At 41.8% G+C, this 26,087-nt stretch overlaps 1 protein-coding gene across 9 annotated transcripts in view; it reads right to left on the reverse strand.

The window, feature by feature from the left end:
* Positions 1-26,087, reverse strand: part of ZNF521 (zinc finger protein 521) — a 438,900-nt gene that overhangs the window by 65,168 nt on the left and 347,645 nt on the right. For 7 of the 9 annotated variants that reach the window (XM_053246828.1, XM_053246827.1, XM_053246825.1 and 4 more), the window contains one exon: positions 5,990-6,055. The exons of the other annotated variants lie outside the window; for them this stretch is intronic. In XM_053246828.1, the coding sequence (XP_053102803.1) occupies positions 5,990-6,055 (66 nt within the window). The remainder of the gene's footprint in view (positions 1-5,989; positions 6,056-26,087) is intronic. 9 annotated transcript variants of the gene reach the window in all.

Genomic DNA, 26,087 nt, shown 5'->3' on the forward strand with positions numbered 1-26,087 from the left:
CTCTCAAGACACACCTTTTTCTTCAGGCTTTTCGTTTCTAAATACATTGTTTTAATTGTTTAGATTTTGTGATGCAGTTAAATCAGATTTTGTGAGCACACAGAGAAAAATATTTTAAACTTAGAAAAATATTATGCATCCTTCAGTTTATGAATATATTCTTCATCATGTGGAATACAGTTGCCAGAGTGTCAGAGGCACTTACTGGACAGTTACTACAATGTTATAAGTGACATACGATAGAACTCATTATCCTACCTATGTGTATAGCAATATTGATCTTGATTTTTTTTCCATGTGAGAGTCAAAAATAAATTAAAAGAACCAAGATTAATGTCAAAGAATGTAAATGCTTGCAAACTAAAGATTAATTGTCTCCTATAATATTAATTCAGTAGCTGTACAGTTCCCTGCCTGTACAACTCCAGCTCTAGGCTGCTCAACTAGGAATGTGTATTTTTAAGGCATAGGAATATAGAAAACTGCCTTCTACTGAGTCCTTTCAGTGTTTTGCAATTTGTGAAGCTATTGTTGTTTTCAGGTTAAAAATACTCTTCTAAGGCTATGTCAGCACGTAGCCAGATCCACCACCACCACCTCGCCTTTTTAAAGGGAAGCATGAACAGTATCATAACCACCTGGAGTGCATCAGCACGCATGCCACACCCACTCACAAACAATCTCTACAGCAAAGCGTTCTTGCCCATCCGCTACGTAGGGATGGAACCTTACACTAAAAACACTGAGCAAGACTCTCAGGACTGTCATACGAAGAACAAAATGGAGCTGAGTCACACTGGTTGATCGTGCGGAGAGGTTCCAAGAAGCCCATCTTACAGTTCCCTGAGACTTTCTATGAAAGGCTTAGTCTTTTCAGGTGAATAAATTTACAGGATAAGGTTTTGCTAAACCATCCTTTGGCATGATCCCTCTTAACAGTTTTTTGACAGCTTCAGAAAAACCCTGCTTCTTTCCTTCCAAACAGTAATTAACTGGCCTGTTTCCCTGGAATGTTCTAGCTCTTCAAAGCATTCACAGCTAAAGTCAATACGTGTCCTATTCTGGCATAACGTTAGACCGATTATTTTTTTTTTTGTCTTTTATAGCTTTTTCCTATCTTGCTTGAGTTAACTTCACAACATACATTTATAAGCTGGGGGTGCAAGAGCAAGGAAAAAATGCCATGTGTGACAAAGCTAACCTCTTCGGCTACCTAGATTTACCCACTGACATGGAAAGTATGTCGCCAATTGTGTTCATTCTGGATCAGAGCTGTACAACGTCGGCGCTCCTGCAGGTGTTGGACTACAACTCTAATCATCTCTGTCTACTGGCCACTTTTGCAGGGGGTGATGGGAGTTGTAGTCCAACATGGGGTTACCAACTAGGGACTTTTATAGAGGACTTGCAGCGATTTGGGGAACAAATAACTTTGGGGGGGGGGTGTAGGAGCAATAGAAACTATTTTGGAGACCAAGCAACCTTTTTTGCATGTATTGTGGTGTCCAAAGTTCTGGGGAGCAGCTGGAACATTTTATCCACTCAGAACCCTTTGCTCTCATAAGTGCTAACGGAGTAAAAAGGCACTTTTTAAAGTGGGGAATCTCTTCTATTTATTATGGGGACAGCAACTGGCCCTATCCAACCCCAGCATAGCATTCTTTCAGTGGCTGCTGGTGGTGTTGCCTTGTGTTTCTTTGTAGATTGGGAGCCCTCTGGGGACAGGGGAGCATCTTATTATTTATTTTTCTTTGGAAACCGATAAAAAAAAATTATTTATTTTTCACTGTGAAACCTTCTGTTGAGAAGCCTTATATTAATGTTTGTAGTCATAGGGAACAGCAAGCGAGTGGGATGCAATGTGACAGCATGCAAAGAGGCTGGCTCTGCAGCTAGCTGGCTGCCCTGCCTCGAGTCAAGAGGTGAAGTTGCTGGCCTGGCTGGGGAGAGCAGGCTGAGTGAACCATTACGAAGGAGGACAGAGGACTATGTGTGTGGTAAACCTAACCAGGAGATGAATTTACAGCTAAGAAGCAGGGGCCTTGAGAACACTCCACCTAGACAGCAGACTGGGTAGACATACAGCTGACTTGGTCATCAGCTTCACAGTGGTGGGCTGTATTTAGTCTCAGAGTATCCAATTGTTATCAAAATAAGCATATAAATTATACCAATAAACATATGGTAATTTTATGCAAGGTGGAGACTTTTCGAAGACTTTTTTTTTTGGTGAGGAGCATCCTATTTCCCATTTTCTGATGATGGATATCGACTTTTTTCATCACCTGGACCTGGAACCCCTAGTCTAACAACAACTGGAAGGCCCGAGTTGTGAAACCCTGTTCTAGAACTTACTGCTGGTGTACTGCAACAACCAACACTGGAAGAGTCCTGCTATGGTATCTTCCTTCCCCCATGGAACATGGTGGATCCAGCACTACTTCCTTGAATCTTTAAAGGATTCAAATCTTCAAATCTTTAAAGGATCTGCCCTTGGATCCAGGGTGGCTGGATCCAAGACTTGTAGAACATACAGCTGTGCCCCTATCCCCAGAGAAATAGCAGGATACCAAATGCAGTGTCATCATAGGAAGATAAGAAGAGCCTTGCTGGCTGAGACAAAAGGGCCATCTAGTCTAGCTTTCTTTCCCCAACAATGGCTTATCAGATGCTTCTGGGTTGCTTATAAGCAGGGCACAAAGGCAATGGCTCTCCCCTGTTATTTATTGTCTGTATTTACTCTTTGAAAAGGACAGTCACTGCCAAATGAACTGCAGGTGGGAAAAGGCCCTGCAAATGTTTTGAGGACAAAATGAAAGCAAAATGAAATCTCCTAAATTTCAACTGAAGCAGAATCAGATGTAACTACTCTAGGCAAAATATGAGTGGTGAATATACTCCAATCTTTTACAAATATTTGTCTTTTAGAAAACAGTGTCTAATATTTTCACCTTGTGGAATCACAGTAAGAAATCTTATCCTTGTTCTAGTCCCAACCATTTCGCTTCTGTTACAAAACAGATAACACATAACAGAAATACCTGTCTACTTGAGTAGCAGGTAAGCTTTTTGCCCCCACCCCCCAGTTCCACCTGTTTATGGAACACACATTGACTCTTTAAAGACTTAATACAGAAATTAACATTGCCTGAAGACTTGCAGCATATGCTCATCATTCCTCCCTGATTGTAATGGGCCTTCTGTCATTTACAATTTCTCAAGAATTATCACCAAAACACAACTCAGGGATATAGCAAAAAGGAAATGGAGATACTAAAATCAAAGATACAGCTGGGATTTGCAGGAGGGAAATGTTTATAGTAGTGGAAGAAACTACTGCAAAACTGCAGAATACATTCTAAATAGTATTTAATTCTGTCTTATTGATCACTGACCAAAGTGGTAGTAACCATGGGGATTACTGGAAAACCTTTGCACTGTTCTTCAACCTAACTTTCAGAATGATGTCAAACACGGAAGAAAAACAAGCACACGATAAACCCTTTTTGGTCTATACCACTACATACTGCAGGTTGTCAAAGACATTTTTGAATGTTCCTTATGAAAAACTCCCTGTGTGTGGAAAGTTAGACTAAAATACTCAGTGCACTGTATGACTTTGGAGCAAAGGTCAGGATCTATATATCTGAATGCTACTCAATGCCAAACATTCCCTTGATGTGGAAAGGTACCACATCAGCTTCTTGATAAGCTTCCACTGCCAACCTATCTTTCTGTGTCCAGGAAGACTTTTTCTCCCTTCAAAACCTGAAAGGAATATTTAAACATGTGGTTAACCACTAGAAGATGGTGCATGTACATTTGATTCAGTTCCGAGTAGATTAAGATATACAAAGCTGTCTTATATGGAGTCAGACCACTGGTCCATATAGTTCAGTACGGTCTATTTTAATTCACAGAGGCTTTCCAGAATTTCAGGAGAGGTCTTTCCCAAACAACTATCTGCAGTCTTTTTAAAACTGGAGGTGCTAGGGACTAAACCTGGGACCTTCTTCATGAAAAGCATGTGCTTCTCCACTGAGCCATGGCCTCTCACCAAGAAATGCCATGCTGGGTTGCACTAATGGTAATTCTAGTCTAGCATTCTGTCCTCTTTAACAGCAGCCAAAAGATATCACAGGAAAGATCACAAGCATGGAATAATCATGATGGCTTCCTCTATTGTTAGCTTCTAGCATCTGCTAGTCAGAAATAGATTGCATCTTAATAGGAAAATTGTGTATGCATCACAAAGTTACATTATGTTGTTGCTATTGTATCCTATGTCATACAGAATATTCATGTCAGTTTCCCCTTTGCTTAAAAAATAAGCTGTATTAAACCTACTTTTTACAAAAAAGCATAACTGTAATGATGCAAAATAGACTGAATCTAGGCTTTAAGCAAACGGAAGGAGTAGGATACTCTCCCATCCTAGCAAATGTTAGTAACTTTCAAGGAAAAAAGTAGCAGCCTTATAGTCTAAGTTTACCTACAAATGCCTCGGGCTGAGAGTTTGGGGGGGCAGAAATTTTGCTTCAGCAACAGACGGAATAGACTTCCCTCGTTCAGGATTGCTAATACTGTATACATACTTCTGCTGCTTTGAATAACTGGCCAAAAGAAAGTTAGAGAGCCCGACACCATAGAGAAGCAAAAACTATCTAGGCAACAGGGAAGGAATGCCAGCGGAAGTGGGAAGAGACAGCTTAGGGTTTTTGTGTATTCAGGGTAACATTATATATGGGTAGATACAGTACATCAGTTGATTGGAAACTAGGGGCTGTAACTCTGAGGGTCCATGCGCAGTTCTACCTTTGGACAGAACCCTGTGATTCCAGCAAGAGACAACTGGTGGTGCAACCTGAACAATAAGCGGGTTAAGGAAAGCCAATTACTCATCTTTTGAAACCTCTGATGTTCAATTATCTTAGAAACACTGTTCAATCCCCTGCCAACCTTAAAATTTGTCCTGTCACCAGTTCTGAGAAAGTGAAATAATCAATCCCTTTAATCTGTAAGGTACTTAAGACATCATAAAAATAATCGTATTAATGTACACTTGTCTTGTGGCATAGTTCCATTTCATATTACATTCACACAAGAAACACAAGACCAAATTCCGATCCTGCTCTTACAATAGATTGTGGGACATTTCTGACTACATAAACAGATAATTAAAATGTTCCCTCTGTGGTGGGCTCTCATGCCACATCAGTTACTTATCTCTTCCACACTTGGATCATGTAGATTCCTCCCATGTACATCTCCTCAAAGAGGAGAGGGATGCTGGTGTGCAAAATAGCCTTTAATTCAGGAGACCTATGTGATGCTGAAATCCACCTATTACTGCAGCAACATGGGACATGACATCAGAAGAATGGCAACCACATGGTCAAATATGAACTTGTCCATAGGCAGTGTCAGATTATGGCTTTAGATGGTTCTCAAAATTACAGGGTAGTAGATGTGCATCTATACTACAAGCAGTTCATATACCAGTTTAAATGCTGTGACTTTTTCAAGGGGCCTGGGGTATTGTAGTTTTATAGGCTTGATGAGCTCAAAATTCTCTATAAGGGATTGCCCACCTACTACAATTCCCAAGTCTTTGGAACAAGCCATGAGATGTTTTAAGTTTGTATAGACATCCCCTCAAGTTCCAGGCTTCTAATTATTTAACACATAATTATCTGAAATAAAAGTGTCTCGTGCCTCCCTTTAATAGCAAATTACACAAAATTATAATAAAATGAGTAATTAAAGCTACATAATATAGGTGTGTAGCTTTAATCTTCTGAGGGGAGAAGATTAATAATTTGGATAATATAGTTAATCAAAATAATAAGTTTGGAGAATTTTAAAGCATTAGTTCTCTCTCTTTCTCTTTTAAAAAGTACTTCAGTATTGCTGTGTCAAGTGCAATTTTTTTTAAATGGTTCATGTTTCAAGAGATAGCTTTCTCTGTTGTTTGATGTTAAATACCTACTAGTATTGCCCACCCGTCTGGGACTTCTGGAACTGGTGGAAGTACTGGTATATCTACCATCGAGTTCTACACAAAAAAAACACAAATTGGTAAAATTGAAAGAGGATACTGCATGCAGCACAAACTGAATGTTACCTGTTCTAAAGTTAGATCTACAGGGAAAACAACTTCTAACATTGAGACAAGCAGTCAGTCAATATGAATTCCACATTACAGTGGATGAGCCATACACACCATGTGCTATACACAACTCTTTCATCAGAATATTTTTGCTTAGGATGTACACAAAATTCTAAAAGGTTTCTGCACCAAAAAAAAACCCAAAAAACAAAAAAACAAAACAAAACAAAAAAAACCCGAAAGAAAGAAAAGAAAGAAAGAAAAGAAAAAGAAAGAAAAGTGGCCAGACCAAGCTGCAGAGAATTGTCTGCTACCTCTGAAGCATTATTTGTCTTTCTAAATAGTATACATTAGAAAAATTGGAAAAAAGTCAATTTCCTTAAAATTACTTAAACAAAATACCATTCACAATATATATAGTATGATATGTTGATAGAGAAAATTTGGCACAAAGGATTTATGACATATTGCCCTTTTCGTCTTACTCACACTTTGTTGGACATTTTTAACAAGTATAAAACAAATGAGTTTAAATTACTGGTACTTGTAGCTTTCAGGCAGCATATACCACCACTGGATAAAACATTAGATTTAGGCCCTGTTTTTTTTATGTCAGCTCGAGCAGAGTGGCTGCTTCTTCCTCTGTGGGTGCTCTCATGTCCTTGCAAGTAACCTACAGATCTTCTACTTGTGGTTAGGACAGATAAACTGCTTACTGCTGTGCTTGCAACATCTACTCCATTACATACCATACTGTCACACCAGTGTGGTATGTAACAAACACAATTTGCCCTAATAATAGGGCCCTTTAAATGTCAGCCTAGTCACTTGGGAGCTTCATTTTTGTGAGCAATGACATCAATAATATTTAGATAATCCAACAGCATGGGTGGCAGCAAGTCATGTGAGTCTTTCCCATGGAACCTCTACTGCTTTCCCAGTGGGTTGTTGTTTGCATGGTCAGGACTATCATCTCCCATCCAAGTAACTGCTGTATTTGAAATTTATCCCAGACATGCAGGAACTGCTCACAGAATATGTGTCCCATGCGGCTAAAGAAACATTTAGCCCAATTTGACTCAAAGTCATACCTGTTATACCAAGTAGCTTGGGAGCAATCACAGAGAAAGCAGAATCCATGCCACTCAAATATAAACAAGGGCTGCTGGGACTCCCACAAAGATGTTCCTGAGGGCTGTATGACCCTCAGGAAAATGTTTTTGGGAGTCACAGTGACTTCAAAAAGAAGGGGAGAGTGACAAAAGTTCCCCCTCCCTCACCGCACATGCTGTGTGTTCACTCAGTGCTTCCTCTATTAGATACAACTACCGGTAATTATGTAATTTACATAGTTATGGCTTAAACAGGGTAGTATGCATGTAGATAAAGTGAGTTTGAAGTGTATCGAGTACATACATAGAAAATTAGTTCATCCTCTATGCCTTAAGATGGAGAGGAGGAAAAAAGTACAAGAATCAAAACTGGCACATCTCCCTCAAGGTTTTGCTTAAATCTGGGCTTTAAAGCTAAAATCCCTTCTATAACTGAATTACACTAGTCTGAGGATTTCAACTGCATATCATGAAAATTATATTGTAGGGGAAAAAGCCATGTTTCCATAACTAAATATAAAATTATGTGCCATTGGTGTTTTAATGTGGGAAACCTCGATTGCACCTTGATTCCATTGGCATGTTTTATATTGACCACATAAAATACTGTAAATTACAATTCACAAACCACTTATTCTAGAGAATTCATAGAATCAACTAATTCAATCTTATCTAAATACCCCAAAGATGCTTCTTGACGGAACATTCCATTGATTTCAATAGGATTTACTTCAAAAATGTTTAAGTCGAAGGTGTGAATTTGATAAGGAGCAATCATAGCACAAAAAGGAATAGATTTAAACCACCACAGCACCATTGGAATAAATAGATTATACTAGTTCAAGTCCAGCTACTCCAAACTGAATGGTTTATTTATCTGGCTGAAATAATCTGCTGCTTTTATTAACATTTAATTAATTAAACTGGCTGTTGGCATTAATCACCATATATTTAAGATCACTTTTCTGAGAGCAAGCATTTCCCCATATTCGTTTGATCTATATCATGCTTTCTGTGGAAGCATACAAGACAAACATGGCAATAAATGAGGGTTAGTCCCCAGATTACTTGAAAAGATCTGGGCACATTTTGGTAAGTTACATCCATATCTGAAAGAACTTATAAATATCTGGGAGAAAACAAGGAACATCTTAGTTTCATTATATTTGGCTGAGCCCTGGTTTGGAAAACAGGTTCTGGGGCTGAGGCCTGGGGACACAATTCAAGCTGACATGACAGAAGTTTAGACAGGGTGTGATGGTGACCTTTTATATATACACCATGGTAGAAGAGAATGAAGCATATGATGCTTAAGGGCTCAAATGGGAGCAAGCCCTGATACTCTCACTGAGTCTGGATTTTCCTCAGAGGTACCCTGCCTGATGCCTGGTTTGGTGAAGATAGGGGCATAAGCGAAATGCATGTCTCTGTGAGTATCATCTGCTGGATATATATGAGGGAAATGCTCTGAATCCAGAAACACAGAATAAAAGTAATTCAGAAGGTTGGGGGGGAATTGGTTAAATTCAAAGAATGGTCAGGATTATTTTGGATTATTTTTGACATCCACTTTTTAGCTTTAAAGAAAGAGAAGCATGAGGACAGAAACATGAACAAAGAGAAACAAGAACCTGAGGCAAAAGAAACCCCTGCACATTCAAACTGATGTAAGTTCTTTATTAGTTGTACCTTAATAAACAGACACTGGCTAACATCCAGACTAACGGCGCACTAGTGCAAGGATGTTGGCATCTGGTGGGCCACTGTGTGAAACAGGATGCTGGACTAGATGGGCCTTGGGCCTGAACCAGCAGGGCTGTCCTTATGTTGCACTAGGGCAAGGATGTTAAACTAGCTGGTTCTGTGTTCCAGAACCAGTTAGTGCAAGTATTGCAAACGAGTTCCAGAGGAGTATTGCGAGTATTGACTAGCCTGGGTTCCAGACAGGTATTGCACTGGTGCAACAAGGTGCACTTGCACAAGCTGTATCACACCTCCTGCTGTGAAGTCGAAATCCATCAATATTGCAGGGAAGGATGCAAAGCTATCAACTATCCTTCTTGCACAAGTGCAGTACTTGCATAAGTGGACTGAGGCCACAAGAGGTCATGCAACTTTGAGCATCCACTCACCCACTTGACCTTCTTGCATGTGTACATCTTTGTTTGTTGCACTGGTGCAGTGTTAAGTCTGGAGATCAGCCACTAATTTTACAGGGATAACCCAGCTCTGTTGCTGTTGAACCCTTATTTTTTTTAATGTAATTTTAAAATCCCCCCAACATCCAACATGGCAGCTTGATTTTGGAACGATGGTATTCATCTTATATTAGTTAGAGGTTGCCCACTTTGCAACCCACTAGGCTGCTGTTCAGACTTCATTCAATTCCAATAGGACATATGTGGGATTCCCACAGAAGCCTCACTGAAACAAATAAACAGCAGTTAGTGGGGATGTGCACCCTCTATCCAAAACAAAAAAGGTGATACGTTGACCCTAGGCACTCCATTTCACATAATAATTCTGTATTTCTTTTTTGTACTAATACATTTCAGTGCTTTATCGTTGTAACCTGCTGTTCTCTTTAATTGCTTATTGTTATTAATTATATAGTGGTAACATTTGTTGGCTGCTTGAACCATTTGGCTGTAAAAAATGCATTTATTATTATTGCCACTGGAGCTGCAGTAAATTGCCAGGGTTCTGTCTAGAGATGAATGCTTTTGAATGTTCATCCAATAAAATTTGAACTTGGATCAAACTGAGGTTTTCTTTTGCCTTCCTACTCCGTGCTTCCTTCTTCTCCTTTTCCCTCTCTTTGTATCTCCCATTTCAACAAAATAGTTTCACTAAGAATGTTACTTTGTTATCAGGGACCCCCAAATCATCATCTCATATTTTGGATATCATCCTCTTGTATTTGGGGCCTTAATGTTTCTTCAATAATTCATATGAGATGGAGTTCAGGTATAACACCAGGAAGCAAAAAGGTCAGATTTTACTCTATGCATCAGGGATAAATGAAGGGATGAGAAATGTAAGTGGGATATAAATGTAGTAGTAGTAGTAGTAGTAGTAATAATAATAATAATAATAATAATAATAATAATAATAATTATTATTATTACATTTATATCCCGCTCTTCCTCCAAGGAGCCCAGAGCGGTACTTGAGTTTCTCTTTCACAACAACCCTGTGAAGTAGGTTAGGCTGAGAGAGAAGTGACTGGCCCAGAGTCACCCAGCTAGTTTTATGGCTGAATGGGGATTTTAACTCGGGTCTCCCTGGTCCTAGTCCAGCACTCTAACCACTACAATAACTACTACTGTTGCAGCTGCTGCTCTTTTCACTGATGCAGTGGCTTTGTAACATTCACTTTGTGCCAGGATGGGGCTATATCTTGTACAGGAGCAAAATGTACAAGACCAACCTCAAAAGGTTTTATTCCACGGGAGACAGACAAGGCAAACTCTCTCTTCACTAGCAGAGAAGACAGGATGATGCTAATTCCCTGGCCAATTCACTCTGTTTACCCATGGGTAGCTAACTCCCTAAAGCAGGCTGAAGACAGCAGCCAGTAATAACTTTCACCAGCGATGCCACATTTGTGCCTGATCTGCAAAACAGTAGAAGTACAATAGGCTTATATTTTTATCCTGAAATCTGGAACAATCCATGGCTTAAGAAAAATAATTTTCCAGAGAGCATGAAGGGGTCATGCCCTTTACATCTAAAACAGCCAAAATGACCCACAGGCATAGACTGTGGTTGTCATTAATATGAGGTAACAGGGCAGAGAATGTGGATTTTACAGCTGTAGAATGGTAACAAATTAACAATGTTCACACTGTAAACTGTGAAAAGGAAAATAACTGCCCCTAAAGCATACAGGAGTTGCATTTCCCCCTTACTACTTGTCAATGTGATGTGTGAATGCTTTAATGTAATGTGCACAGCTCTTCCAGGGTTTTCTTGTTCTCACTGAGACCTGTGGTAATAAATGGTCTAATAATTCTAGAGAGAAAGGGAGACTTCGTTTCAGTGAAAAAGCCTTGATGAGCTGGATATGGCTTGTGGGTCCTACATACCACCTGCTGTAAAAAAATACTTTAGGCGACAATATTCTTTTGTTTCACAATCACAACAGAGAAAGTATGAAGTTACTGCTCCTCTTCCCATTCACACAGAGACCATGTTAAATGGAAAGCTTTCTAGATGTTCTATAAAAATCTGTTTTTAGTCCTTTTAAAAAGATAAAGCAGCAGATGTGAAGGTGGTTTTGGATAAGCAGAGAACAATTCAATTCAATTAATACATAATTCACCACACTTTATTTTTTATAACCCGGTGTAATGTGCCACTGTAGCACTGCAACCATGACTAAAAATACCTTTGCTAATTTTGTACTTTCCTACATTCCATGTTTGACATGACTCTAAACAGAGAAGCTCAATGCTTCTTGCTTTGCTACACTAGTGCTTTGCTTTCGCCAAAGCAGAACACAAACATACTGGTTATCATGACAGGTTACAATAATGGGTCCTTTACCCTAAATTATCATAACTCAATTAGGAATGAGGATCTTTGATGGAAGTGCACTCAAACACAAATACCTCTGCCAATGTAGAAGACCAGGAGATCAGAAAGACAAATGAGCTATCTGGAAACCAATGAGTGTCATTTAACGAAAACCAATAATCAAAGCAAGTTGATCCTACAATTCCTGATACAGCTCCAGCAAACATAAAAAGGTGAAATCATCCACTATTAAATATAAACATTATTATTATTAGTAGTAGCAGTAGTAGCAGCAATTAAATATTTCTGAGGTTATAATGGATTATAAAGATGCTTCAGCTGTTATACTTATTTAATCTCTTTCCATTTTGGCATGTACTCCCATACCAGCAATTCATACGTCTGCTCCAAAGATTATACGCCATAGATGCGTTTGACCATAAACTAGTGGTTTCATAATACTATAAAGAGTTTGACTATAAATCAAAGAGGTCATTCACATAATCAAAAACTAAGGCTATTCTCACGATCAGCCAAAAGCGGATTAAGGGAATCTAGCCCGCTTTTGGGCGAGCGTGAGAACCACCAGGCTCGCAGGCAAGTCCGGTTCCTCAAAGCGGGTAACCAGCTTAAGCAGCCCTCACCTAAAATGAGGTTAACGGAGCGAGCGCTCCATTAACTGTGTTTTTTGGTCGTGTATTGCTGTGGCGCGCCTCCATGCTGTGGCAACACATGAGGAGACCCCTGCCGGGAGGCTGTAAGCAGCCTCCCGGGCTCGGGGGTCTCTCCAGCATGCCACGCACACTTGCATGGGGCATCCTGGAACTTACAGGTGCCACGGAGCCGGCAGTCGTGTGGGCGGCCGATTTGGCCGCCCAGGGCAGCAGCCTTGATCGTCTGCGGGGAGAGTAGAATAAGCCCACTCTCCCTGCAGACCTCCTTTCAGCGAGGCTCACTGATCGTGAGACTCGTCTCAATGTGTTCTACCCGGGTTTGGGAGCTGTGTGTGCTCCCAATTTTAGGTTATGTGGAAACAAGGCAGGAGGAAAACCTGGGTAGAAGTAATTGTGTGGAAGCAAGGTAGGAGGAAAACCTGGGCAGCTTTTTCTTCTACCATGCCCTCATCTGAAGTGAGGGACAGATGTTGGTTTTCCTACTGCAAAGAGGGGAGAATATGCGGAGATTGGTGGGTTCATACAACATGTCAAATCATGGATATCCTTCCAGAGACTGGAAGTATGGTTCACACACATTCCCAGGGCTCCAGCAGTTCTGCCAAGCTTCAGGTTTGGTGCTCCGTGTGAACTCGCCATATCTCACAATTTGTAATGAAGTTGTCACACACTGCCATTGGTCTATCTAGCTGTTTTGACTACTCTGATTGGCAGCAGCTCTCCAGGTTCTGATCCTTTTAATTGGAGATGCCAAGGACCAGCCCTAGGACCTTCTACGTGTCATCCTCATCAAACCAGTTGCTCTAATGTTGTGCTGTGCACCCCCTGGTTTTAAGAAGTGCATTTTAAAACAAAAAAGTTCTGATGTGCAAAAAAGGTATGTGGAAATGCTCTTTAAACTCTGTACATGTAACTCCTCTGAACTTGGTTCTTTAGAAGCCTTTGGGCTGTCAGCAATGAATCCCAGACATTGCTTTAAAACCACCTAAGTGTCTCCATCAGAAATCTTGAAGCTAGCAAGTTTATGTACTTCCTGACAGCACTAGTCATGTTATGTTTACTTGTCAGTCTTTTTACAAACAGAGAGGGGAAATAAGTACGCTGATGTAAAGCAGGCAGAATTCATTTCTTTGCCCTCTCTTTTCTTTCACGGAAGGAACGCAGATTTTCAAAACTTAGGGGCGTGCAATAGGGATTTACTACTAGGCAATGGAATGCGGCATGGTAAGGCTACAAAGGAACATTAGCCCCAGTCATATTTTGAAAAGTGAGCTTATTGAGAATTCAAAAAGGAGGTGAAGGTAGCAAGATGATGGCATTATTTGCTTCACTGACTATTCAGTGTACTGGAGTTGGTCAAGGTTATTATGTACACTCCTGACAAAGTGTTAATTCCATGCAATATGGATGTGATGCACAGGATTCGCCTGCCAAGCATTTGCACAGTAAAAGGGTCCCCCCTCCATTCACCATAGGAAGGCATTACAGGCATTACAATGATGAGATTCCAGTTTATTATAATGTGGGATCTCGATGACCCTCAAAGACAGAATGTGGTAGAAGGCAAGTTCTGTCTTGCAGGGATGGAGAGATCCTGTGTTAAAATAATATAAATCATTACATGCATTTGTTACCTTCTATCTGCAATGAATGGAAGGGACAGGAAACTGAGTGAGTGAGTTCAAGGTTCAAGTCCAATATCACCAAAATTAGAATTTGAGACTACATAATGAGTGAATCACCTCAGGCTACACTGAATTCAACCAAGATAAAAGTACAGAAAGTAAAAACAAAACAGAGATATATATTTTATGGAAAAGGCTGATAGAGTAACATCAGAAACAGCTGTAAGGCACATCCATAATATTTAGTAAAGGCTATCAAAGCTATATAATATCTAATACTGAGCTGAGGGTGGTTTCCCTTGTTCTGTAGGGAGGGGGAAGGCTCTGTTTTGTGACTTATGCTTGGTTCCCCTATCAAAATATGTATTTTCATTACTTGTACGGATTGTGTAGTCCTTCAGTGACATTTAAATCTTTGGGACTTTGCCAGCTTTGTCTACACCCTTCTATAGCTCAAAATGTACACCAGAAAATAAAAATACACAGTCTGCATGACATATTTGGAGGCACAGAAGAAAGTTAAAGGCCTAAATCCCTATTGCCTTGCAGTGGACATTTGGCACCTGACCGCCATTTGTGCCTTTCAAAGTCTCCCTCTCTGTTCTCCAATCGTTTGGAGTTAAAAATAACATAACCTTCCTTGCTGCTCTCTCTCTCTCTCTCTCTCTCTCTCTCTCTCACACACACACACACAGCCAGAAACTCTCTACTACATTTGCTTGCATTAATTGATGTTTAAAAAGTCTGTTAAAAATAAAGCCCAGCAGTGACATTTTTCTTTGCTAAAGCATGAAAGCAGCACATTACAAACATTACAAAAAGCTCCCTTGGTAGGATGGTGAAGTTTCACTCTGGCAGTAAAATGCAAGCTACTGCATGTTCTTGGATTTATTTATTTTTATTTAACACCACGTGACATTCAGCTCAGGTAAAAAACAGATTTGCATGATTCTGGGGTTTTCATTACTAACTGGATTGACATCAAACACATATCTTAAACCTCTGGTAAATAACTCACAAGAAGCAGGGGGGAAAGGGCATGTGACATTGGTTTGCTTGGTCATCCTGATCAGCATTTGTGAGGATGAACGTAGGGACCATGGATTGAGAATAAATGGCACATTGAACCAGACACAGGATCATGAGGCTGAGAAATGGTTGAAGAGCAAAGGGTGTTTTGTGGTCAACCTGAATATCAAGATGTTGGGGGGGGCGGGCAGATCCATGCACCACAAGTGGCCATACCTCCATAAATTGCATTATTTAATTAAACTGGAAGACCCACAATCTTCCGCATCCATGGACACCAACTAGGAGCTACAGCTGTAGCTCACCAGGAGAGCACATGCTTTATATGCTGAAAGTCTCAGGTTCAATCCTGGACACCTCCAAGTCTTTATTTAATTATTTAAAATATTTATAGTGCACTCCACCAACACACTGCTGCTCTGGACACCTTACAATAAAATGAGAGGATAGAAAAGACTTTTCTTGGAGCCACATGAGAGCTGTTGCCAGTCAGTGCAGACCAGGGCTGCTCAACTTTGGCCCTCCTGCAGATGTTGGCCTAAATCTGCCATAATCCCTGGCTATTGGCCATTGTGGCTGGGGATGATGGGAGTTGTAGTCAAAAAACAGCTGGGGAGGGGGGACAAAGTTTGCCTGTGAGAACTTGGCTTTGAGAACAAGAACTGAAGCCACAGGGAGGTTTATGGCATGGGGAAGGGGATATGGATACAGTCAGCAGACAGAGAATGTTGAAGGTAAAGTAAGACCCCTTCCCAAGTTTACCTGCTGACAGCAACTGTTATTCCAGGTGTGTCTCTGTCTGTAGTTTAAATGACAGATGTTACACAAGAGCTGACAATGCTGGATCATTTCTTTACTTTCAATATATCCTTTCCATGCACCTTGTAAGGAAGCTTTAAAAAAATTTTTTTTAATGCTTTCACATTTCACATTTCTGGACCTATGCACATGTTCAGCAAGAAGTCTATCCTATGAACTAAATACACTTCCTGGGAAACAGGATCCATTGAAACCAATGGGGCTTACTTCATGATTACTGTATATAAAGTGCCTTCCTATCTTGGGTACTGTCTGCAAGTATACAGTCAAGAGCTTTCAGGCCAGTATAGTGAACTTGCTCACGGATAAGCCAGGTTCAGAACTCCAGTTGTCAAGGCCATGAAGCTTGGCCTTGGGCAAGCCACAGTCTAGCCTACCTCATGGGGCTGTTGTGCAGTAAATGTTGCTCTGAGCATACTAGAGGAAAGAAGGAATGTACATTTATATCAAATAAAAGCTGCAGCAGTCTCTCACTCTCTTGGGCCTCATCAAAGAAACAAACCATGTTTTAAGCTCCCTCGTGTTTAAAATGCAGCATGATGTTTGTTGGGGGATGCTGCAGTGAAAACTGAATTGAAACATATCCAGCTGCATCTCTCTCTCAAACACAGATCTACGGTCAACAGCTCTTAGTCCAAAGTGGTAGAAAGTGGGTCGACATGTCAGGAGGTATTTGCACCTCAAAAAGGAATGCAGACCTCAGCAACACGGATGTTCTAGGGCAGGGGTAGGCAATGTGTGGCTCTCCAGAACTACAACTCCCGTCGCCCACAGCCACAAGTTATTACAGCTTGGAATTCTGGGAGTTGTAGTTGATCAACATCTGGAAAGCCATGCATTGCCTACCCCTGTTCTAGGGGTTTCTGTTTGAATCCCGCGCCTCAGCAACAGCTTGGAGGTGCACCAGAATGCTGATCCCAACTGGGGTGATTGCAAAAAGATACCTTTCAGCAAAACGAACATGGCTTCAAAAACACTTGCTCCCTTTACCTCCTTTTAAAGGGAGGCTTCTTAGGCAGATTTGCCACCATGGTGCCACCAGGATCGGCTCGATCCAGCGGTTCACACGTGCATGCAGAACTGAGCTGGGCTCCCTTAGCCTGGTTATGCGCCTCGTTGAGTAACCACAGTCTAACACACAATCAAGTAAAGCTCTAAAACAATTATTAGATCCTGCATATTAGTGCCCTTTCGTCTAGGGCTGGGCGATCCATCTGAACAACAGCCTGACCACCCATGCTTACCCTCCTAATCCCACAATAAAGATTTCTAATTATATCCTCTGTTCTTGAACCTTCCCACCCTTGTATCCACTGCTAGGAGACCCCAAAAGTAAAAGCCTATAAATAGCCTCTCTACTTTTAGACACACACGTGTGTGTGACCCTAAAATGTGGGATTGTGGTAGGTACTCCACCCCTCCACTGCTCTGAATCTTACCAGGTGGGAAGCTCCATTAGCCTACCCAAGCTTGCCCTCAGGAATGCTCACATGGTTAATCCACACTGAGTCGCTCTCCTTAGTGCCCACTCGGTCCCTATTCCTCCCCTCACAGCAGCTCACAGGGCTGAGTCTCCGGTTACCCTCCATACATTCCCTGGGTGTTTGCATTGCTGCTGGACCAGATACTGGTTGGATATATACCTCTTGGAGTCATTGTGAAAGACATAGCTGTGGACTTGCTTCTTTCTTGCCTACTGCTTTTGCAGCACCTTTGCAGAGAGGACCTTTGGATCTCCCCAATGAGATCCATTTCCTTTGCTTCATTCACAAAACAACAGACCAAAGAACAGGTATCAAAGCTGTTCTTTATTCTTCTTTTCTCCCTCTCTCCCCACTGTCCAGTGACATTTCATTATCTGACAACTGCTAGGCCATCTGAGCCTTCACCTGCCATCTCTCCTCCTCCTCTCTGGAGGATGCTGTCACTCTCCATATTACCAAGGTTGCCAAATAGTATACTTTTGCATTGTGCCTCTGCTCTGCAAACACAAACATTTTGTTTTTAAAGTTTTCAAAAACATTTCTCTCTGCTCCTCTGAGGTACTTTAACATATCATGGCACTGTCTGGACTGCAATTCATATGTTATTCATGCTTCAAATTTGATTCCAAGTAATTTCCCCATTTTAGCCTCAAAGTTAAAATGGCCTCATTTTGCCTCAGGTGCACTTGTGTAGGATACATGGGTTCAAGAAATGTGATGATAATGGTTAGCTAATGTGATGCAGAAAGCAGGAGAGTCATTTCTAAACTGAATAAACACTCAAATCAACAAAGGGTTGTTGTTTTTTAATTTTGAAACTTGATTTACTAATGTGGGTAAATCCTAACATGGTTTTAACTGAGCACTGTGGCTCTTAGAGACTAACTGGTTTATATAAGCTTCCGTAGGCAATAGCCTACTTTGTAAGATGTATTATACAATAAAAGATTAAACAGCTTTTTTTTTTTTGCATGGGGCATCTCTAATTTGAATGATCATCTTCCCAAATAGTAGCAGCCTTTATGGATGGGGCAGGGCAGGCAGGTGGGGGGAGAAAAATGAACCACATCTGCATTTCATTCCCTCTCTCCTCTTCCAGCTGCCTCACTCCCCCCCGCCCGCCCCGGCCGCATGACACTGACCCCAGGTACTCAGGCTGGGCATTGGCTTGGTTCCCAAACCCTGGCGAATGAGGTGAGGCAACCGGGGTGGGGAGTGGGAATAAGCCCCCCTGTGGCTCTTTTTGCGTGCACCCCTCAGCCGTATTGGCTGCTACTGCTCTAGAGCAAACTAGTCTGTCACTACAGGGCCCTCTCCTACGGGCCCCAGGGACCTCTCACCCAACCTTTTGTCTGACTTATGAAAGGTCCACCATATCAGGATTTGCTACATAAACATACCTTTACTCAGCCCTAATAAGCGCAGCTTATCTTCATATCATTAATTTCTGTTTAAGTGCTGACAGTGGGCTTATACCTAGAAGCAAAGGTACTCTGAAACAGGAGTAGCTAAATAAGTATAAACTGCAAAATGTGACTGACAAAAGAGTTGGCTTCAGATTCAGTTCCTGCAGTGTAATAATGAACACATTTTACATTCACCATAGAGAGGTGGATAGGTTGGGGTAGGGGTGTGTGTGTGTGTGTGGTTTATCTTTCTTCATTTAAATAGGAGGATGGGTAACTCATAATCTCTGATTTCCTATGAGCTGGCACAAGACAACCACAAGCAATGGTTTGATCTCTCTATTAACAGAATGTTCATGTTTAGCTGCAAAACTTGGTTGCACTTCTTTCAACATCTTTGCCCAAGACAGACCAGTAAACACAATTCCTCTCTCTATAATTAGCCTTTTCTCTAAGGGCCCCAAAGTAAGTCTGCATGCCGTAGATTTAATATCCAGTGCTATATCCATATGCGCTGCCCTTGCCTGGTCCCAGAGCATATAAACTCCCCTATTAGCAGGCTTGACTGCTTAATTATGCAGATTTTTTGTACCCGCCTGCCTGTAAAATTACTGTGTCTAACCTTTTTTCCCCCCTTCTCTCTCTCCCTCTCTCTCTGCACCATGCTGGCCATTCTAATGAAATCGACATAGGGGAAAGGGTCTGATTTGCAGTTATAGAGGTTGGATCACACTGGCAATCTGTCCTTAGTGGGAGTTACAAAAGAAGTCAAATGCCTTCATCTGGTTCTACCCTATCATCCCCAAGGTGATTGAGTTCACTTCCTGATGCTTCCCAAGTTTTCCTCAGGCTGTCCAATCAGCACATCCACCAGGGAGCCCAGCCTAGCTTGCAACAGTCTCTGTATCTAGTTACAGCCCCACCAGGGACAGTCAACTATCCACCCCCAAGCCTTCAGATGAAAACCTTTTCTAACAAGGCCGCCCAGCGCCAATGAAATAACACACATCTGCATATCCACTGGGTCCCATGTTTCTTGTGCTCATGGATTATGTATCTTGCAGCCTCTAATAAAGAAATGCAGTTCTTTGTTTAATGTTTATCTTGTGCTTGTTAAGCAAATGCTAATGTTGTATCAGAATGCTTTAGTGCTATTTGGGTTTTTGGTGATTTACTACAAGACAATCTGCTGTGAAGTAAATTTAGATGGGAGGGGGGGAGAAGGGGGGATAATTTCAGCTGAAAAAAGGGAAGAGAAAGACAGAACGGTTTGGGAGAGAAAAAAGCAATAGACGGGCGGAGTGAGAGGGAGAAAATGAGTTCAACAGCTCCCCATACAGCTTTCCTAACCCCAGGCTGATATGCCATTGCCCACTTCATCACTGGCCAGACCGAGACCTGGAGACACAGAATGAACTCAGTTCAGTTTCTAGAAAGGATGCAGTGTGTGCTTCTCCTACAGTGAACAGGTAAACAGTATCCTGAAGGGTAAACAAAAAATAAAATAAAAATAAAGCTCTTTTTATTGTCTGTTTTTGTGTTCTGATAGTTAACACTATACAGTATTATTCATATACAACAGAGAAGCCCCACTTTCATTTTTTCTCAAGCAAAACTCTGCCAGAAATGGAGAGGATGAATATTTCTGCTGCTGTTTTACCACCACCACTACCACTAGCAGTCCTACTGCTACTACTCTTATCGCTATGCTTTCTTTTTTTCAGATGGGAAGGATTCGGACCCAATACATGAACAAATTATGCCCTTTATTTATCCTTTTCTAGAAAGAATACAGCTGCCCACAATACTGAGCATATCCTGTCTCTTATGTTGGGTTTCATCTGTTCTGTAAGAAAAAAAATATATTTTGAGACTACAGAAAAACTAATTCGTCGCACTAGACCGAATGGAACTTATGAATGTATCTTTTGACCCACTGTGCTAGGCCAGCAGTTCACTGCACTGGATGTCAGAGTGCCAAAGCCAATACAAGTCCATCTGTTGCTATCATGATGGTGCCAGAGCCAATCACCCAGCATGGCAACAGGTAGACACTGGATACTGCAAAAGGTCAACATAAAATGGCAAGTTTCCTGTCTCCATCACCTACATACAGAAAAGCTGCTCCCCAGTTCTGTCTGTCTAGCCCATTAAAACATCTAGGATGGATAATCCTGGAATTACTCAGTGGACTCTGGAATGCCAGCTAGGATCAGGGAATGAATCAATGTAAACAGGAGAACAAAAATGGATATGTATCATCTCTCGCCTTTATTTTACTAAATTGTGAAAAATCTTTCATAAATGATTCATCTCAGTCTATATTTTAGGTATTATCACAGAAAGAATGAGGTACACTCAGTAAACTGAATCAACAGTTTAAAAATGGATACAAGTACTTGGATATGATCCCTCAAGCACTTAAAGATCCAAGACACTGAAGCAGCCTCTCCATTTCCAAAACTTCTAGGAGAACTATGGACAAAATGGGAATTCTGTAAATGTCCTTTCTTCCTAGCAGACAGCAACTTAGCATCTGTATAGCACTTTCTGAGTAGCAAAGTGCTTCAAATGTTCGATACTGAGTCTGTGCCTGGAGCTATAGGGGCTAGAGGTGGGAGCCCCCAGCAAAGGGAATGGTTGTTCTGAGTGGTTAGCCACCCTGGGCTAGAGACTGGAGCAATAGACTGTAAATGATTTCTAGGTGCTGAAGTGGTGTCCCGGCCCACTCTGTGCTGGTCATTGGCTCTCCTCAACAGGAAGGCTTATAAAGGCTACCTGTTCATGCTGGGTCTTTGCCTGGGACAATAACAATCTTGGTGTGTTCTGATTTCTGTTGTGACTTCATGACTTCCACTTAACAGTGACCAAGTCAATGACCAGGTCAATGAGATTGCTTCTGTTACTGGCCAAAGTCTGGGTTCTTCCTTCAATTTTGGTCATGGATGAGAGCCTGTCTGCATGCACAGATTGTGCCTAAGGACTGTCCAACTTAGCACTATAACTAAATAAAATGTAAAAAATATAAAATGTAAATAAATAAATAACTCAACATGTAACTAAGACCAGTGAAAGAGAGGTAAAGGGTCAGGACAGTGGAACATTGCTGGGTCTCTAATCCCATCTTAAGTTAGAGAGGTGCTACTGAAGATGGGCCAGACTGCCTATCCACCAGAAAGAGCATGGCGTGTACATACAAGGAACAAATCCTGTTACCTCCTTGCAGGACATAGGGCAGCCACTTCACTAGGATGTACAAGAGCTTTTCAATCCCAGAAAAAATGTGCTCTCTCTCTTTTCTCAAAAACTCAACCTGCCAGAATATTCTGCGTCCCAAAAATAGTGCCCACAGTTAGGCGAGTATCAAAGAGAGCTGCTACCAGTACTAGAATGTACTCCTGCTGTTAAAGTACAATACAAAACTTGTGTCTTGTAAGTGGTTAATCAGAGTTGCCCTTTTAAGAAATTGCCAGATAGGCAGATGATTTGAGACTGATCCATTTTCTCCCACTTCAGAATACAGTGGCGTAGCAAGGCCCAGAGGGGCCCGTGTTCCATTGCTGAACACACACCTTCTCCTGTGATTTTCCAGCAGAGCAAACCTTACTATTTTACGGTCTTGGCTGCTCCCACCACTGCTCCCAGGAGCGGCCCACCCACACGCCCTGCCACCAGCCTGCTTGCAGCCCTCTCCTCCCGTGGCGCTGGCAAAGAAGCAGCATGCATGAGGCCAGGGAAACCGTTGGCCAGCCTGCCTGCCCCAGCCTGATTGCTTTCTGTTGCCCCAGCCTGCATGCTCCTCCTCTGCTGCCAGCCCACAAGCCAGCCCTCATGCCTTTGATCTTCCCCTGTCCCCCGTGCCTGTAAAGAGCTGATGTGCATGGGGCTGTGGAAGCTCCATCTTCCTGCTCTCAAGGATGGGAGCAAATGATGTCAGTGTTTGGTGATGGGCAGTTACACCATTAGCCCTCATCAATGAGAGCAGCAGGATGAATGGGCAGACAGCTGCCGTGGCCCCATGTGGACTAGCTCTTTTCCAGTTCAGTGTGGCAGGATGAGGACTGGCTGGTGGCAGTGGGGCATACAGGTTGGGTCAGCATCAGACAATCGGGCTGGGAGGGAGAAAGGGAGGTGAGTGAGGGGCGCTCGGCAATTTGTGTTCTTCAGACACATCCACACAACTATAGATGTGTGCTTGTCAGAATTGATGCCAAAGCGGACACACAGCATCTCAGGGTACGCTTGTCCTTTGCAGTCTGATTGCCCTTTTCAAGAAACTTTGAAGCAGAAGCAGCTTATAGGATGTGGTTTTGTTCCTTGCACGAGACAACAAATACTCCCAAGATGTGGATGCAGAGTTGAGGTTTTTCTCCAGGCCAGAAAAGCTGGAAGCACATTTTTGGAATGAGTAAAACCTTCTTGTTGTTGCTGGTCAACCTCCATGCAATACATGGTGCTTAGGTCTGTGAACCAGTCTTTCCTGGGCAAGTGAGGTCCCAATAGTATAAAATTCTGTCCATATATCCTTGATCTTCTGTATCACTCTGTAACAGAGCCTCCACTTCTGTTGCTTTCCACCATCTCAATTTGGTATAGAACTTCTCTCTCTACCTGGAGGCTGGAGGGTGGCATAAAGAGAATTTTGGACAGCCAAAGTATCTGATTATCTACTGGAACGGACTGTCAGGCTCTGAATGAGGTAGGATGGATGAATACCAAGGGATATTACATCCATCCTACCTCATCCAGAGCCTGATAGCCCATCCAGTTGGCAATCACATCCCAGTTTTCTGCTATATATTTCACAAAGAGACCACTGATCAGATTCCTCTCTGTGCACAACAGCATCTCACTGACTTCTTTGTGGAGCATGGGAGAATATGTCCCTCCCTCACCCTGTGGCAGGTGGCAACAAGATGAAGCAAAACCAGACTTCCTCTTCTGAGCTAGGTCTGCAGCACTTGGTGTGAGAGATGCTGCTGCAGGCCCTGGATTTGGCTTTGCATTTCTTATGCTTGGAATGGTTCCTTTTGGTATTTGTAAACCTGTAAAATTTGCCATTCTCCATTTTTGAGGACATGGAAGAATAAGAATGAAAATAGTAGCCCTGGGCCATGTAGGTCTCCCTTAAAATTACCCCTTGAGTGTCACATATTCAAGAAAGGCTGGATTGAGTCAAGGGTGGCTTAGGTGCATGCGGAGGAGAATGGGCCCTTTGGGGCGTTATGGGATAATTCATTTCCTCTCTGTGTACTGGGTGAGTGAAGACTGGAGCCACTTTTGCTGATGACATCAGGCAGAAAGATTCAAGGCCTGACATCTGGGAAGGAGCATCATCTCCCATTCTGGTGTTTGCTTCGAAGTTTCACTCCATACTGACTCTGCAAGTCTGGAGTGCATGGATGACACACCTATCCTGGTGGCCAAAGATGGCACATGAGTGGCCCTCAGATACCCTGAGGTAGGGGAGAAATAGAAGGTACCCTCAGGATTTTGGCCAGAAGAAAGGGCAATCCCTCTATGGCCATCAGGGGAAAATCAAAGTTATTTGAAACCAATTTTGTTATCAGCATTTGAGGGATGATTTGATGCATAAGACTGAAATATTTGTGCTGTTTCTTACACTTAACTTTCCCTTTCCCTTTTCCTTCCCCAGCTGTGATTTTCTGACATTCTTGTAGTCACTGGGAAAATTGCAAACACATGAAAAAGAGGGAAGTAACTTCAAGCTCAAACTATCCACTATGAGTCAAACACAAACTCCTTAGCACTGATTACCAATCCACTATGTATACCAAGAGCAATCAGCTACTTGCCACCATTTCTCCAGTTGTATATTCCCCTGGTATTGTCACTGATAATACTGTAACTGCAGTTTGAGAAGGTCATGGGAGGTGGGCCATAGCTCAGTGGTAGAATATGTGCTCTGGAGGCAGAAAGTCTCAGGTTCAAGTCCTAGTATCTCCAGGTAGGGCTGGGAGAAAACCCTGACAATCCCTGCAGATTTGCTTCTAGTCAGTTCAGACAGTAGTGAACTAGATGGACCACGGACCTGACCTCATATGGTCTATGCTCATTCTTATTTGACCTTAAACACTCAAAGTTTTGTGACATAGTTTCAAATTGATTTTGATCTGTGCAGAAGATGAGACCATATTTGTGTCAGTTTGCTGCCATGCTAGTCAACTCATAGTCAATGTAAAACATATAAAGAGATATAGGATCAGACCAATGATCCTGATCCTGTCTCCATTGGCAGCTAAATACAGATGTTTCAATGTCAAGTGCCGGTGCAGTTTTCAATTCTTTGCTGTTCATTTTCAGCCTTTGGATGTTCAAGATATTATGGATATTAAAAGCATTAGGTTCTTGAAGTCTCAAATACCAAATGTCTCTACATCCAGGAATTTGAGAATATTCACACGACCACCAGTATAACTGGTCACTTTAAACAAACTCTGGACTATACTATGGGTCTGGCAAAAGTACCTTCTGACTAGTCCACGAATCACATTCTGGTGTAAAACTGCAAACCTTCTTAATGGTAGCTGAGCAGTGTGCTATGCTAAATTGCAAGTTGTGGTTTTGAAATTCAAGTGGCATTCACCAAAAGCAGAGCATGATCCAGGAGAAAAAACAAAGCTACCAGTCATCAATAAGCACCCTCACTGGAGGTCTTCAAGCAGAGGCTAGACACCCATCTTTTGGGAATGTTCTAACTCAGGATTTCCTGCATTGGGCAAGAGGTTGAACTAGTTGTTCTGCTGTACCCCTTCCAACTCTAGAATTCTAAAGTGAGTCAGCACCATTTCTCATCCTTTTCTGAATCAGCATGATTTAGATTTTGGATGGACTTGAAAACAATAAGCATTCATAATGTTCTCATTATGGAGCAGTATTTGCATACTCGAAATGACAACATGCCTTTTCTGTTGAGATTTAGCACGTATCAAAGAATTTTCACTACAGCAGAAAACAAAATGTACTGGAATTCCTAGGGCAACAAGAGCTAACCAATTCCATTTTTGTCTGCTTTGCCACACTTGGTAGGTAGAGGGCTTCAAACTGGAGGCCTAGGCAGAAGAAGCAGAAGATATGGCTAGAATGATGACTTCAGGTCTTAAGACTTACATTTCATTCTGAATAACAAAAAGTCTACAATATCATAACCCAAAGGAAACTCTCCTAATGCATACCCGTAGCAAGTGTAATGGTCTATACAGCCCCCCAGCAACATTAGTGCATGGTTAACAGTCTAGTTAATCCAGGCATCTAGCTTCCAGGAACAAAGTCAAATGCTTTTTTCTAGGC

The sequence above is a fragment of the Hemicordylus capensis genome, chromosome 4 (genome assembly GCF_027244095.1).
Source record: "Hemicordylus capensis ecotype Gifberg chromosome 4, rHemCap1.1.pri, whole genome shotgun sequence".
Classification (NCBI taxonomy): Eukaryota; Metazoa; Chordata; class Lepidosauria; order Squamata; family Cordylidae; genus Hemicordylus; species Hemicordylus capensis.